This window comes from Mchenga conophoros, linkage group LG16, assembly GCF_057382185.1.
Source record: "Mchenga conophoros isolate Kocher_MC1m ecotype Shallow Benthic linkage group LG16, M_conophoros_male_GT1.1, whole genome shotgun sequence".
Lineage (NCBI taxonomy): Eukaryota > Metazoa > Chordata > Actinopteri > Cichliformes > Cichlidae > Mchenga > Mchenga conophoros.
In genome coordinates this window covers 14,016,991-14,034,412 of record NC_140541.1, presented here as the reverse complement: position 1 = coordinate 14,034,412, position 17,422 = coordinate 14,016,991, and the positions used below count along the sequence as shown (strand labels likewise).

The 17,422-nt window shown below is 41.3% G+C and overlaps 1 protein-coding gene across 3 annotated transcripts in view; it reads left to right on the top strand.

Annotated features, from left to right (window-relative positions):
- The first annotated feature begins 5,022 nt into the window (after positions 1-5,022).
- Positions 5,023-17,422, top strand: part of ankrd44 (ankyrin repeat domain 44) — a 32,528-nt gene continuing 20,128 nt past the window's right edge. For 2 of the 3 annotated variants that reach the window (XM_085248639.1, XM_085248638.1), the window contains exons 1-5: positions 5,023-5,550; positions 12,478-12,561; positions 13,733-13,811; positions 14,222-14,292; positions 17,215-17,415. In XM_085248639.1, the coding sequence (XP_085104765.1) occupies positions 5,524-5,550; positions 12,478-12,561; positions 13,733-13,811; positions 14,222-14,292; positions 17,215-17,415 (462 nt within the window). In that variant the 5' untranslated portion in view covers positions 5,023-5,523. Of the gene's footprint in view, positions 5,551-11,533; positions 11,753-12,477; positions 12,562-13,732; positions 13,812-14,221; positions 14,293-17,214; positions 17,416-17,422 lie in introns of those variants that run through there. The other variant, XM_085248640.1, reaches the window with a different exon arrangement.

Genomic DNA, 17,422 nt, shown 5'->3' with positions numbered 1-17,422 from the left:
TTTCTGCCTTTCAGTGAGATTTTTTCATTTATATAATTTAAATGCAGAATATGGAGATTAATACAGACATGGTCAGCGATAAGCAGCGGTGGTAGTCTGACCATGTTTGACAGCATAACTGAGGTTTCCGGGTCCTGACCTGTAAGCAGTACTGCAGCATGAGTCTCCAGCTCATCGGCTCTCCATATCAATTAGAAGTCTCCCAGCACCTGACGACCTGTCCCATCTTCCTTGCCTCTCTATTATATATCATTAATAAAATCCATTAAAAATAAAAGAGTTGAAAACGTAACCTCCCTGCACACATGCATGAACACTCAGCCTCTCAATTTAAAACACCTCCCCCTCCTTGTAGGTACTCTATGCACTCACTGCTGCTACTCATCCAGACTGTTTGACCCAGATTCCTCCACAAAGAGTGAAGCTCTGCTGAGCTGAGGAGGATGTACTGAGTTCTTATCTGTTCACTGGAATTCATCTATTCTGCTTTAGTTTGAATTTTATAATGTATCAAAAGCAAAACACATTTTTTATAAGCAGCATCGTATAAGACATCTGCTCCCGTATCATAAATGTGGTGCTTTAAAAGTCCAGTACTTGAGGAAATGTACTGGTATATATATATATAAAAACAAAAAAACATGCAATGCTCACATTAAAGGTGTTTGAAATAATGAGGCCAGTGTAAATACAAGTAATCCTTGTGAGACAAATTAAAGGCTTCAGACTGCTTTAAACACTGTTTCAGCCAGTGGTTTTCTGCTCTTGCCTCTAGATCAGGGGTAGGTAACTCCAGGCCTCGATTGCTGGTGTCCTGCAGGTTTTAGATGTGTCCTTGATCCAACACAGCCGATTCAAATGGCTAAATTACCTCCTCAACATGTCTTGAAGTTCTCCAGAGGCCTGGGAATGAACTAATGATTTGATTCAGATGTGTTGACACAGGGTGATATCTAAAACCTGCAGGACACCGGCACTTGAGGCCTGGAGTTCCCTAACCCTGCTCTAGATGATGCCACTAAGTGTGGATGTCCCTCTTGTGGTAAATAGCCACACACCATCCCACATGTCATCAAAACCAGGGGCTACAGCACCCAATTGGAACAGCTGTGTCAAGACCAAGGGTAAGATAAAAATTATTTTTATCTGTGGATGAAAAGCAACGCTACTGCAGAGCAGAGTAAATCAAGCAAAACTTCTGTTTGTTTTTAAGGAAAACATTGACGAGGTATAGTAAGTGCCAACATGCTGGTAGCATTGCTTGAGTGAAAAGGAGCATCTTAGAGAGGCATCGTTTCTCAGAAGTAACAGTGGATAGATCTTCCCCAATCTGCAAAACACTGCCTATTAATTATGGAACAGTTTCACAGTGATGCTCCTCCTCCTCATGTACAGTACAAAAGAGTCAGAGAATCTGGAGAAATCTCACAACGGTCAAGCCATAAAATCAATATTGGATGCCCATGACCTCCAAGCACTCAGACGGCATGATTATGTTAAGGTAATCACTGCATGGACTCAGGAATCAGGAATCCCGAAACACCTGGGTGAAAGCTTATTGAAAATCCACTAAGGTAAAGCGGAACACTCTTCTGTGTTCAGATAAATGGTAAAAAATGGTAAATGGCCTGTATTTGTATAGCACTTTACTTAGTCCCTAAGGACCCCAAAGCACTTTACACTACATTCAGTCATCCACCCATTCACACACTGGTGATGGCAAGCTACATTGTAGCCACAGCCACCCTGGGGCGCACTGACAGAGGCGAGGCCGCCGGACACTGGCGCCACCGGGCCCTCTGACCACCATCAGTAGGCAACGGGTGAAGTGTCTTGCCCAAGGACACAACGACCGAGACTGTCGGAGCCGGGGCTCGAACCGGCAACTTTACAATTACAAGACGAACTGCCAACTCGAGCCACGATCGCCCCACGATAAACTGAACTTTGAAATTCGTTTCTGGAAATCATGAACCGGGCATCCTCCAGACTAAAGAATAGACTGACCACCTGGCTTGTTATCATTGCTCAGTTCCATCTGGAAACTTAGGGGATGTCTGTAATGCTAAAAGGTATATACTGGTTTTAGAGAAAGATATAATCCCATCCATATCACATACTTTTCATTGAAGGCCTCACATATTTCAGAAAGACAATGCTAAACTGCATACTTCAGCTTTTCCAATGACTTTATAGCAGAAGAGTCAGGACTGTTGAGCAGCCACAATCTAATATGAGACAAGAATCGGACTGCTGTTAAACAAAGAGGGGTTGCTACACAGTGATCCTCCCCCCGCCCCCCCTCCAATTAAACATCCAACATATCTTCTCTGTTCTTTTGTGAAAAAATATGGTTTTATGAGATTTGCAAATCATTGCTGCATGTATGTAAACTTACATGTTATATTCTACCTAAAAAAATATTACATTTGGCTAAAATTAGAATAATATAGGCTTGATTTTTGTGTTGTCTCATGCAACAGTTATGGAAGTGACTGGTATGATCACATATTTTGCTGTATCAGCTTCTGAATGTCAGGATTTGCTAACACATTTGTTCATAAATTAAAGGTCTCAGTTTGGCTAAATTTTTCATTGGACTACAAAAAGACTTGTGTCGTTATTATTTACCCTACGAGAACCATCCAGAGTCTATTGAGACATTTCTCTGTGAGTAAAAGTTCAAGAGACAGCACAGCACCGTACTTCCTTCAGTTTCCTTCCGTTATAACCTTTAGAACGCACAACTAACAGAAATGCATGAAAACCACACAGACTGTGTACTTGTACTGTGGCTTCTTAACTTCCTTACTGGGACAAAAAAGTCAGTCCCCAAAAGGTAGATGGTTATATTTTAGGGGGAATATTTACCTTAAGTTTAGGTTTGGAAATATTCAGGATAACAATGTAAGTCATAAGTTAAGTATTGCCCTCTAAAACTTCCTTGTAGGGACAAAAAAAAGTCTACATGAGTTAAATCACAATGTTTTAGGGTAAAGATGTGGTTTAAAGTTTAGTCTAACCCAGCCATGGCTGGGCCACAAGCCAGTGTACTCACTGTTCATAAACTATGTTTGTTGCAGACAATGGAAGAAGAAGAAAGGGGAAAGGCATCTTCAGAGACGAGAGAGAAGGAAAGGCAGGAGTTTGGGGTTGAGAGTTGGGTCTTTAAATGTAGGGACTGTGATCGGCAAAGGAAGAGAGCTGGATAACACGATGGAAAGAAGGAAAGATAGATATATGACTTGCACAGACCAGGTGTAAGAGAAGCAAAGCCAGGAGCAGTGGGGGTCAGTGCACTAAAGGTTGGGTTTCAGGTAGAAAAGAAAGGAAATCTGGAGTAAGTTGGATGATCTATAAGAAAGTAGGAAGGTGCACACAGGTGGAGTACTTCTACTACAGAAAGTGCAATCCGAAAAACATATGAGACTGCAAGGTGGTGTCGGGGGAGAATGTAGGCAGGAAGTGAGATGAGTTAGTTACTTAGGGATGCAGACTTGAGACTGGAGCAGCCAGGATCGGACCACCAAGGTCCCTGTACACCAGGAGTGTGTAAAATGTTCACCACAACTGTAGAGCAGAAGAGAGGTGATGAACAGTGAGCAGCAGAATGGCTTTGTGCTAAGAAAGTGCACTACAGATGTGATGTTTGCTTTGAGGGTGTTAATAGAGAAGTGTAGAGGTCGGGAGTTGCACTGTGACTGTCAATTCTTTGTGGATCTTGAGAAAGAGGAACTGTAGAAATGCACGAGGAAGTCAGGACAGCAAGACAGTGGTGAGATGTCTGGAAGGAGTGCCGGAGGTGTTCAAAGTGGGGGTGGGATTACATCAGGGATTGGCTCTGAGCCCCTTCTTGTTCACAGCGGCAATGGACAGGTTGATGATGATGGCAGCCAGGATGTTTGCAGAGTAGGAAGCAGGTGGAGGAGAGTATGGAGAGGTGGAGGTATGCACTGGAGAGAAAAGGAATGAAAGTTAGTAAAAGCAAGACAGAACACATATGTGTGAATGAGAGATAGACCAGTGAAAAGATGAACATGCAAGGACTACAGAGAGTGAAGGTAAATGAGTTTAAATACCCGGGGTCAACCATCAGAAGCACAAAGCACAAAGATCTGGGTCAGGGCAGATAGCTGCCGCTCCCTGTGCCTGGTTCTGCCGGAGCTTTCTTCCTGTTAAAAACTTTTCCTTCCCACTGTCGCCAAGTGCTTCTCAAAGGAGGAATTTGATTGCTGGGGTTTTCTCAGTATTATTGTAGGGTCTTTGCCTTAAAGACCACAGCTTTTTGAGGTGGCTTCTGTTGCGATTTTGGTGCTCTACAAATAAAAGTGAAATGAAGTGTATAGAAGAGAGTGCAAACAAAGTGGAGTGGGTGAAGATGAATGTGAAAGGGAAGGTTTACAAGATGGTAGTGAGACCTGCTGCCATGTAGTGTGTTTTGGAGACTGTAGCACTAACAAAAAGATGGGAAGTCAAGCTGGACGTGGCAGAGCTGAAGACGTTAAAGTTTTCATCTCAGTATGACCAGGATTAGAAATTAGTACATCGGAGGGACAGTTTAGATTGAGCATTTTGGAGACAGCGTTAGAGGCAAGCCTGAGATGGTATGAACATGTGCAGAGGATGGATAGCAGATGTGGAATATGGAGCTCCCAGGCAGGATGGATGGATTAAACTGGTTTTAGTCCACAAAGAACAATCTGCTCTGTCTACATGGTGCTTGATGTCTGCCCATCTTATCAGAAATTACATTTGTCACTTGAAGTGGGACTAATTCATGAACAAATATCTGGAATGAAAATTACACTACGTCTTTATATAACCTACATCACTGCAGTCATCACAGCCATCTCTCTTTACACGCATTCATTTTTCATGCTTTGTGTTACTTATTTTTGGATCGTGTAACTGCGTTTCGGCCTCTCTCTGTATCCAGTGGATGGCAGCAGCGAGGGGTATTCTGCTTGTTGTTGATGCTGAGGAAGCTTCTCCTCCACTTCTGCATCTAAAGAGACAAGCACGAACTTCCTGTGTGATCTCCGTTCAGCTGACTTCACCCTGGCTGGCTCTCTGGGAGGCTTACAGGCTGTGCAGTCTGGGGGATAGAGAGCCTTCTGTGGGCGGTGTACAGCTCGCAGAGACGCTTGGAATATTCTTGCAGAAGCATCAACAGAAGATCAGCAGCAGCAGCCATAAATGCGGATTGTTTACACCGGTCGGTCGAGCCGTTCCTGCTTCCCCGCCTCCCAGCGACTCCGAGCGGCCGACTGTGCTCAGCAGCGTAGCCGCAGATAGCGTCAGTGGAACGGGGCTGATGGCCCTGGTGCTCGGCCCGGCCTCCATCACCCTCAGCGTCTGCCCGTGAGACTCCTAGAGAGCTACAAAGCCACACCGCTACACCTAGTCGCCTCAAGTCCCGTGGGAAGAGCGGAGAAAGGAGAGGCGGAGCGGGGCTCAGCATCGCACCGTGCATGGTGCTGCGGTGTCGGAGGGAGTGGATGTGCAGCCAGAGCTGACCCAGAGATGGCTGTTCTCAAACTGGCCGACCAGGTAGGACCAGCTAGCCAGTTAGCTTAGCTTCCAGACCTGCAGAAGCACAGTATTTCTCCTCCTGTGTGGTAGGAAAGTGTTTCAGTAGCACATGTTGTGCTATTTAGTTTTATACAGCCTAGAAAATAATAAAATAGATTCCTTCCCTACAGATTGGGCACAGGACTCTATCAATAAATTAGCATAACACTAAAAAAAGAAAATGGCCTTATTATTTGTTGTAAATGTCGTTAAAATGGTGACAGCTCATCTGTCTCACATTTCCTGTTCTGTTTCCTCCTGTAAGCTGTTAATGTCTTCAGTAACTACTGTGTTGAAGTCAAAGTACCCGAGTATGTCCCAGGGAAGGCCCCTAAGTTTGAAAACAATACTTTCAAGCTTTGTATTCTTGGACTTTGCTAAAATAGACTCGCACAGTTCACAGTTGTAAGTATGGATCACTGACTCTTTATGCATCCTCTCAGTGCAACCTGTCTGAATCAGGCTGCTTCAGCTCCTTCCTCTTTAAGGTCCCCTCCCTAAAAGTCCGCCTTCAAACCCATTGGCCAGTTTCTGAAAGCCTGCAGAGTAGTAACACTCAGCCCATGTAAATTGTATTGCTTCTACTTCTGGGCCATCTTTTGCCCATGAGATGATTTATCATCATTTCATTTAAAATCTTTTAAAAACACTCATATAAAATGTGCATTTTGGTGCACACAGTATAGTGTAATTAATCTGTAACTGACTTATTAAACTTGCTTCTTGGTAAAATCTTATAGATCCTGCTTTTCTTCTTATATAGTGCTTTTCTAATCTGTTCAGTGGTAAACTGTGAATTAATGAACTAGCTGATAATCAGAAGCTATTGTGCTCTGTAATTAAACCGCAAAATTTAAAGTTGTCTTTGAAAAAGCTAAAATCTTCGTTTAGTGGGTATTGTTTTAAAATTTTTCTTAAAGAAATTCTTTTTCTGTTTATTGACTGATTGTTTCACCTTGAACATGTCGAAGAGGAGCTTAGAGAATATTTTACTTTGAAGGCGATTTAATCAGACAATTTTTATGTAGAATTCTGGCTGAAATATTTACTTGATGAATTATTCAGTATAATATTAAAATGATTTTAACCTGTCCATTTTTTTGAAACTCAATTTTTCAACCACAGTGTTTCTTTTTTTTCTTTTTTCTTTGAATTTAAAGTACACAGACTAAATTTGAGGTTTGAATTATTAGTTGAAGTCATTCACGGCTATCAGTTTGGCTCTTGTTAATTTCAAGATATCAACAAATCGAGCAAATTCTTTTAGTCTTAAATTAAACAAACAACATATGAAACAAAAATAAAGCAAAACAAAACAAACATACATAAATCAAAAACAAGAAATAAGCAAACCCCACCACAGTATAGTTTCTTTCATATGAAAAATACAGAATGTGTAACTTTGCAGATTCACAAGTTATGGAAAAACAAACAAACAAACAAAAAAAACCCCAAAAAGAACTGAAACAGCATTACCAGCAACATTACCGTCCTGGGTTAACCCTGTTTTCTTCATTCTTATACTTATTTAAAATTAGGTTTTTATATTTTAATTTAAACTGGTTTATGTTTTTACTTTCTTTTCTGTTAGACTGTTCCATAATTTAACTCCTGCAATTGAGATAGACGTAGTTTTTAAAGTTGTTCTAGCACTTTGTATTTTTAAATTCCATTTCCCTCTTAAGTTATATCCACTTTCTCTTTCTATGAACAATTTACAGATTTCTTTTGGAAGCAATTTATTTCTTACTTTATACATTATTTGCACTGTTTTAAGCTGCACCAAGCCTTGGAATTTAATAGCTTGCATTTTGACAAAGAGTGCATTTGTATGGTCCCTGTACCTGTGCCCCACAATGAAAATGTTAGAAATGCTTACTGGCTGTATGTCAGCAGTGCTGTAATGTTTCAGATTCCTTGTGAAGGACCTCCAAAATGACCTCCAACTCCAAAAATTTAAATTGTCCCAAGGAGACATACTTGACATGATGTGTACAGTACTCTTCAGCAGAGGTTGAAAAATAAGAATTTTTATTTAAACAAGTCATAAACAAGCAGCCCTAAAGGTGTTCAGAGAAATATAAATTTGAACATTTACATTTAAAACTCGGGCACAGTCTGCGACTGTTATGTTACTTTACAGTCACACACTGGTTAAAAAGTACAATTAGACAAACTGCTACAAAAAGAATCACAAACGTGACAAAGAAACATTTAAAGGCTACAAAGAAACTTGTAACAGCTACAGGACACAATATTGCTACAAAGAGACACTTACTGGCTACAAAGAGATAGTTGTTGATAACAAAGACACACAACAGCTACAAATAGACAAATGATGGCTGCACATAGACAACCAGCTACATATGGGCAGAAAATGAAGAGATACACAGTGACTACAAAGATCTCTCTGTGGGCAGCAGCACAGATACACACCTCTCTGAGCAGATGTGAGCATGGAAGTGTAAAAGTACGTGATTTTGTAAATAAAAATTCAAAAGCAACACCACCTATTAAAACAGGACTTTGAGAATCACGACCCTCAGAGGTCCTTCATAATCTCACATTAAGATTTTTTTTCAACGTTAACTGACTCAGCATCTCTCTGCAGAGCTCTCATGTGGCCATGTGAGATATGTCTTGAGGGAAGCAAGAGCTGCTGTCAGAGTGTGTGTGTGTGTGTGTGTGTGTGTGTGTGTGTGTGTGTGTGTGTGTCTGTGTGTATGACCTAGAAGTGTAGCACTTCCTGTTATTTTCAGACATGCTGATGATGCCTGATAACTGGATGCCTCAAACTTTTTTCTTTTCATCCCGGGCTTATCAACAGCGGGTACCATAACAATCCCACTGCTGTAACGTCTCTTTTAACTTGTCATCTGCTGAATTGATTCCGAGGTTGACGTCATGTCTAAAATTCCTCGGATGTGTTTGTGAATAAACATCAACTTTTTTTTCTCTCTCTCGTTTTTTGTGCGTGCGTGGAAATGAAAGACTCTGTGGGGTAAAAAAAAAACTCATCGCAGAACACAAAGGAAGTACAGGAAGTCGTTGACTTCTGACTTTGTGCCAAAGCACAGTTATGTGTCTGTTGTAGATTTGCACACGATTTGAAGCAGGTGAAACATTGAGACCTCTTTAAAAATGACTGCAAACAGAAGTAAATGGGAACGATTTTGTCCTTTTCAAATACGTAATTGTTCGTGTTAAACTCAACTTTCAAAACGTTCTCAACTTTCTTTATAATTAGCCCCAAACCATAGGATTGTCTTTACAAAGCTGAATAGTGGATCGTGTTCAGGAAATTACAAGGAACGTTTCCAGGTAATTACAAGGACAAAACGAAACTTGTTACGCTTTCACTGTTTGAGGAAGTCTGAAGTGTGCCACTGAGCCTGAGGAGAAGAGACTGAGCCAGTATGAGGCCTGTTACCTCAGGCATCAGCGGAAATGAAGGCATTGTTGCAGAGCACATATATTTCAGATTAGCCTGCTAGTGTGTTTGGAGGATGCCAGTGGAATGAAAACATTGGTAATCAGATGCAGGATGTTTGTGCAGTATAAGGTGGAGAGAGGATTGTCCTGCACCGGCCCAGAACCTCAGGTTCTAATAGCTGGTTCCACTCGGTTCTTGTTCACGATTAGTAAAATCAGTGTTCAGAAATTCCCCCAAAAAACACATGTACTGAATGCTAATGACCCAGCTTGCTTTTAGAAGCAGCACTCCATTAGCTTAAACAGGATAGCACAAGCCAAAACATGTTAATGGTAGCTGATTGATGAATCTAAACTGGACAACATTAGTCGTCTTGCAACCACGTCTTTGGCCTTCACGTGGAATTTAGGTTTAAGGAACTTTCATCTTGGCTTCATTTTTGCACCAACAAATAAAGCTCAGTGAATTTCCACGTCTTCTGCTGTTTGTGGCCCAAACAGGGTTCTATTAATTACTGATTTAGACCAAAGAAAAATAAGGTCAGGTGCTTTCATAAATGTTAAGCTAACATTAGCCTTTGGAAGCATTGCTACTCCACAAACAACAATGGCTCCTGACTAGTAACTAGTGTTAAAAACATCTCCCGCATCCCTATAACCTGTTGTTAAATCCAGGCTTTGTAGAGGATTACACCAGGTGTAGATGTCATAAAACAGTAACATTTAAAGAGATCAACATTGTCTTTTGTTTTTAATTTTAGTGAATGGAGAACCTTTAAAGTATTTATTACAGAGTCATATGTGTTCTGCAGTCTCATTGGTTGCACACCTCAAAGTTGAGATAGGTTTATATTGGGACATGCCTACTTCAAGGCACTAGTGGTTTTGTTTTTTTGCCAGTAGTCACTTGAAACTGCTGAACGTCACTGACTTTCTTTGGTCTGTAGTCACCACCAAAAAAGTAGTAAAAATATTCATCAGCTTTCAGAGTTACTGCAAAAATTTTCTTCTAGTAGCTCTTGTGTGAGCACGTGTTCGATTTCTCTGATTTATAGAGTTTGGGCCTTTTAAACAGTTGACATACTTGAACTTGAGAATAGAAGAAGTGTGACTTTTTATTTAAAATATATAATTATTAGATCCTTAACACAAAAAGGCATATGTTATGGCCAAATATGTTTGGCTGTTACCGGCAGGCTGACACTGCACGTTGAAGAGCATTTTCTCATTGTTATTGGTTACTAACGGGATGTTGGTCACATTGGTTCTGCCTTAAGGCTAATGGGAAGTGTGTGTGTGTGTGTGTTTGTGTTTGCGTGCGTGTATGTGTGCAAGCTGCAATAATGAGCTCCTGTGTTTGAAATAGCCTGTGGGGATGATATACCAGGAAGACTAGTGCAGAAAGCCAAGTCCTGATGTCATTTCCTGTCTAAACCTGTCTTCCTCAAGCTTCACTGCATTTCTCACTTAGCATTTCTCTGAGTTATTGGATTTATTTACTAGAGTTCCCAACAGAGGACACTAGCTTTTCTACTAAGGTATTCCCCTGACACATCCTATGTATCGTTGCCTTCTTGTGGCAGTACCAGCCAACTCCTGAGAGATGCCAGCTGAGTGTTTTTGTTACAGCCACTAAGCATCGAGCTAAATATGCCTATAATCCTGACTCCATCACTGCAACTTTGTGAGTGTGGGAACGAGCATAGATGAGCTCATTTGCATTATTGTGTGACTCTGTCAGTGTTACACATTAGATCTGATCTGAACTAGCAGCTTTAAACATTAGTGTGGTAGAAAAGCAACTCCTGTGTACTGCAAGTAAAAGTAACAGCTACAGTCCTGCGACATGCTGTGCACACGTGTCTGCCTTCACTCTCAGCAGTGAGTGAGATGATGGATGCTGCAGCAAAATTACATTCAGGGGAATGAAACAGTCAGATGAGGAAGAAGTGTTGTGGCTTGCTGTATTTTTTAAAGCAGAAGTGAAAAACTTCTCTGTGGTTGGTTCCTCTCTCAGGTTTCTGAGAAGGAGAGACTGTGTAACAGGAAGTGAGGCAGGAGTAGCAGAAACGCACAGGAAGTGAAGTGAGGCCTCCCTCTGCTCAGCCTGGTTCATAAATAACACAATGAGCACAATCTACACATCATCTACATTTCGGTTTCAATTTTGCAAAATTTTAAATTGAGACATTTTGACTATATTTGTAATTGTGTTTTTAGTATTTTTTTAAGTAAAGGAGCTATATCTGTTTGTTTTTCACGTTTTCAAATGGGAGCATTTGCTGTTGTCTTTAAAAAAATCATTTTCTAAAAACTGGTAGTCCTTAGCATCCTGTTACTCTTGTTCTCCAATACAAATTTGCCTCCTTCAGAATATTAATAATTTATAAAAATAACAATAAAGAAACATATTTAGATATTAATGCTTAAAATTTTTTGTAATGATATTAACCTGCTACTGATGTTGCTATGACAATGATATCATAGCAACATAACATACTAGCCTAAAAAAAAGAATAGTTAGCTCCTTTGCTAGCCTGAACAAGCTAACATCACCTGCTATTTTAGCCCAAATAGTATAACACCAGTGATAATGACTTTATTTTGTTTAGGTTATTGTACATTAGATACAATAACCTAAACAAAATAAAGCTAGCTGATAATTTAATAGATTAAGCAGAATGAGATAAACTGAACCTAAACTGGGTACATTACCTGCAATCCTCATAGGCTAAAGTAGAAAATAGAGGTACAGTTTTAAAAAGTCATGAGTTTATATAATGTCAGTGCATAGATCATGATTGTGTTTCAGAATTTAATCCATGCTTGTTTCAAAACAGGTTAATCGTTAACAGAAATGTAATCAGGAAAAATGATATTCTCATACTTTGCTTCCAAAGAACCAGAACTTGTTCTAATTTGTCAGAATCTTCCTTTTCAGGGTTTGCCTTTGGACATTGGCTGCTGTTTCACTCGTGACAATTTTGATTGTTAAATTTATTTATTTATTTAATACAAACATTTAAAGAACATATTTGGCTTTAATACTGTTTAGCAAAACCTGCATGAACCTGAACCTAAAAACTGGCCTTTAAGTCCGCCACATGTTGTCCCAGTTTTCTGTGTTTTTGCATTCCTCAAAAGCCTCTGATATCTGCTGTTTGGGCCTGTATTTACCTCACCTCTCTCATCCTGAAAAGAATAATAGGGGCATCGGAGACACTGAGCCCTTTTTTATTTTTGTGATGTGTATCTACCAAAAATTTTCCACAGTAGTTTCTCTGTCTCACAGAGAAACGGGAGATATAAGAAGTAAGGGAAGGCTTGCATTTCTTTTGTGTACAGTCTGCAGTTTTTGTACACGCTGCAGCTTTAAGTACTGCACACATAGGCAGCACTTCATACCGTGGGAAGGATCATAGCCTTTTGTAACGGCCGTAGTGGTCACGTGACTGTTCTTTCTCGTCCCCACAGCCTCCTCTCATCCAGGCAATCTTCAGTGGAGATTCTGAAGAGATCCGTATGCTCATATACAAGTCTGAAGACATCAACGCTCTGGTATGGTCACATGTACACCAAACAGGCATTCTGTCTCTGTGCATGTGAAACACTCACCTATTCATATTTTCCACAGAGCAGATGGTTTGTATTCACAAATAAACTGTATGCAGGTATTTACCTCACTGGCTGCTGCTGTGAAGTGGAGGAAGAGTGAGCTCTTTTTTTTTTAGCTCTTGGTTTCTACATTTTTAAACATGACAGATGTGTATAAGTGACACATGATAAGAAGTTCACCCTGCATGTGCTGAATTTATAAAGAATATCAATCTAATTTAAGTGGTTTCACCATAACTCTGTTCATCCAGGACACAAATATTCACACAAAGCACTTGTGTTCTCGCCATCGTCTGTAAGCGTGCATGTTTTAGTGCAGAAAAAGTTTCCTTTGCCCAAAGTCAGCTTTTAGGGAAATAAAACTGGACTCGGTGGCAACCACCTTTTTCTTCGTTCCAACCCCCACTTCCTGTTTTAGAATGAGGGAATTAGGGCTCCGAGTTAAGAATCAGTAAAACCAGAGTTCAGGGTGAGTGTTTATTTACACATCTGCTCATATGGGTATAAATACACAACACATGTCGGGGCTGTCCTCTCTGCTTATGTCAGCCCACTCAGCCAGTGTGATGGGCATTTATTCAATGAGACGCTCTGAGCACGAGGTCACTGATCCTCTACTCATCTGTGACTTCATACCAGCTGCATGAATGGAAATAGCACTGGATTTAAATACTTATAGATTTCGTTATCAGATCCATCTGTTGATGGTACGCTGTATGTTTGGTAAATGTAAACAGAGGCTTTTGTGTTTACAGGAAAACTCCACAGAGCGCTCTAAATGTTGCTGTGCAGACTGGCTTTGCCTTCGAGAAAAATGCAGAACAACTGCAAGCATGTACAAAAGAGCCACACATAGACAAAAAACACCCCCAAAGAAACATAAAGACACATATAACTGCCACACAGAGACACAGAAACGACCACAAAGGGGCAACCCCCCCCACGACAACAACCACAGAGACTCGATCAAACAGCCGCAAAGTCATACAAGCAGATAACAGAAACCATCACAGAGGGAAAATTGCCAGAAGACAATTAGGACTGTAACTGTGTGACATGTGCTCATATGTGGGAGGGTCACTTGTCTTATAACGCACCACTGTTCCTCCATCAGGATGCAGAGAAGCGCACTCCGCTGCATGCAGCAGCCTTCCTGGGCGATGGCGAGATCACCGAACTCCTCATCCTCTCGGGTAAAACACGCCACGTCTTTCTTGCAGATTTCAGCTGTTTTTGTTGTTGTTTTTTATTGAATGAATGTAGATGTGGAGCTTTATGACATTTAAAGCATCCCAGATAAAATACAGTTAGCTCGTGTCCAATTTAAAAACAAACACACAAACAAACCCCTACATTGTTTTGATAATATTAAATTGGCTAAAACTTTACGTAGCCCGGCCACTAGCGTCCTGACTGTCGCCCTTAATATGCTTCATCATTTTCTGGTGAAAGTAATCACCGTGTGGATGCATCTAAGGCTCATGTTAGTTGATGGAAGTGGAAGGCTGGTGTTTCCTGGAGCTGTGAGGAAATTTCCAGAGTGCTTTGTAAACGTGAAGTTACATCTTTTCCGTGTTTGCCATGCTGTGTTTCTGCTCTGCAGGGGCACGTGTCAACGCCAAAGATAACATGTGGCTGACCCCTCTCCATCGCGCTGTTGCATCTCGGAGTGAGGTGAAAACACACACACACACACACAGGCAGTGCAGTCAGGGAACCTCGGTGTGTTTTACATGAAAGCAGACAGATGACTTTTCTTTTCAGGTCTCAACCAGAACTCACGCTGTTCTCCATCTTAAGGAATCTGGGTTACAGCAGTTCATTGGCTGCATAACTCCCAGTATCCATACTGGTAATTCATCATAGCAGGACTAGCTGAAGGATCCACTGGCTGTGTGCCCATTTATAGATACCAAGTATCATGGGTTTATATGTACACGTTAAGAGTGGTTAGAGTTTTAGCAAGCTCTTGCTTATTAGACTGTATGTATTTATGTGACAGATTAACTTTATTTTCAAATTCTGATCACTGTCTTTACATTTAAGTGCAAGATATTCCAACTGTTCAGAAGTCTTGATCCACCCCTCATTTCTTTGCCAGGGAAATGGGAAGTTGAAACATGACCAAACAACCAGGGAAATATAGTTTGTAAGGATAAAGCAGAGTTTGTACAATTCTTACAAGGCTGAAAGTCAATGTCTGGAATGAACATCCTAATTCACCAACATAGCCTGAGCTCTCTTTGGCAAGCTTCTGGGGTTGGCTGTAGCTCAGGTGGTAGAGCAGGTCAGGGGTTCGATCTCAGTCTGCTCCAGTCTGCATGCCAAATATCCCTGAGCAAGATGCTAACGCCGATGCATCCATCGGAGTATGAATGCATATGAATGTTAGATAGTAAGCACAGGAATGACAATGACGAGGGCCGGTATCCTGAAGTGTTTCCATGTGTCCCTGCTGCAACACACCTGACACCTAACCCTACTCAAGTATATTTAAATAAAAGTGCAAGTTTTAAAGAAAAAATGTATTTCTAAAAGTACTTTTATTGCACCTTATTCATTCACTCAGGAGCTGCTGTGACATGAATCAAATGGCTGAATTGCCACCTGCAGTCCAGTTCTATACAGTCTTTCTAATGACCAACTAATATTATTTAGCTGTGTTGCAGCAGGGACACATGGAAAAGTTACAGGACGCCGGCCCTCGAGGAGTTCGACACCAAAAGTACTCAAGTGAATGTACAAGTTGTGTAAAGTGCTTTGAGTACTCAGAGTAGAACAGAATAATCCTTTAATTGTCCCACAAGGGGAAATTTGGCTGTAACAGCAGCCAGAAAGACACATATACAAACAAACAGTACACAGGACACAGAACAGAAACATACACAATTTTTCTTACATATTTAGATTAAGGACAATGGTTACTATAAACAGAGTACTGTACTATTATTAAGTGAAATAAAAATAACTACAGATAAGAGGTAAAGCAGGTTGTAGTGCGAATTGGTTGATTAAATTATTGCAGTTACAGCGCAGATGTAAACATCTGTTTGTTGGGAGCAGTTTTGATTGTACAGTCTGACAGCTGCAGGGAGGAAGGACCTGAAACGCTCCTTCATGCATCGAGGATGCAGCGGTCTGTCACTGAAGGAGCTCTGCAGTTCAGCAACATGCATGGGGTGGGAGACTCTGTCCATCAGAGATGTTATTTTGGCCAGAGTCCTTCTGTCTCCCACCACCTGCACTGGATCCAGGTGCATCCCAGAACAGAGCTGGCCTTCCTGATGAGCTTATCCAACCTCTTCCTCTCAGCTGCCGATAAACTGCTGCTCCAACATACAACACTGTAAAAAATGACAGATGCCACCACAGAGTCATAGAAGGTCTTTAAAAGCGCTCCCTGGACTCCAAATGACCTCAGCCGCCTCAGCAGGTAGCGTCTGCTCTGACCCTTCCTGTAAAGAGCATCAGTGTTGTGGCTCCAGTCCAGTTTATTATTCAGGTGAACACCCAGGTACCTATAAGAGTCCACTATCTCAATGTCCACTCCCTGGATGTTCACCGGTGTCAGTGTGGTGGGTCTGCGTCTCCGGTAGTCCACCACCAACTCCTTGGTTTTCCCAGCGTTGATCAGCAGGTGGTTCTGCTGACACCAGTCCACAAAGTCCACAGTCCACTGTCTGTACTCTGAGTCGTCCTCACCTGTGATGAGGCCGACTATGGCAGAGTCATCAGAGAACTTCTGTAGGTGGCAGCGTGGGGGAGTTGATGGAGAAGTCTGCAGTGTACAGGGTGAAGAGGAACGGTGCCAGCACAGTTCCCTGTGGGGCCCCCGTACTGCAGACCAGTAGAGTAGAAAAGCGCTATGTAAGAATCGGTCCATTTATCATGTACTTTCTTCTAATTCGATTAAGTAGTCCAAGTCTGGTTCCCTGAAAGCAAAATATAAGGAAATAAGTTGTGGTTCAAGACTTTTGCACAGCTGTATATACAGAAAATATGTTGCTCAGTTAATGTTAAACAGTCCTAGGACGTGTTACAGGTTTAACTGTGTTCTCACTGATGTGCTGATTACTGAGAATAAATACTGTTATAGGAACAACAGCATGAAGTATGAGGAAATCCCTAAATGAGGTGAATATACTAAAAAGATTAGAATAAATAATATCTGATAATTTTAATATTAATTAGAACATTAAGGCTAATTGTAAAATCATTGATGCCTATGCGGAGCTTCATGTGACATCTCAGTGGGAGTGTCTTCCGTTAAAAAACCTATAAACTCACATCATTACAAGAAAACTCTTTATTTATTTGTTTCAAAGCCACTTTAAAAAAATTCCTCCCATTTCAAAGATTAGCACCACTTAGATAGCGCTAGCTAAAGAAAAGAGCTGAAGTAAAAACTGTCTCAGTACGTTAGTCAGGAGGGGATTTACAAAGAGGAAGCTTACCCTGTTTTAATGGCATTACTTTCATTAGTTAAATAATGTTCTGAGATATCAGTTGACTGATCAGTTTATCTGCAGGCTTGGACTGCATTTATTCAGGTGTCACATGATTCAGGTATGTGCAAAATTCCAAATTCTTCCTCAGGAGGCTGTTCGAGTCTTGATCCGCCACTCTGCTGACGTGAACGCGCGGGACAAGAACTGGCAGACGCCGCTGCATGTCGCAGCAGCGAATAACGCGCTGCGATGCGCTGAGATCATCATCCCACTGCTGAGCAGCGTCAACGTGTCAGATCGTGGTGGACGCACTGCTCTCCACCACGCTGCCCTCAACGGCCACACTGAGGTAAAGC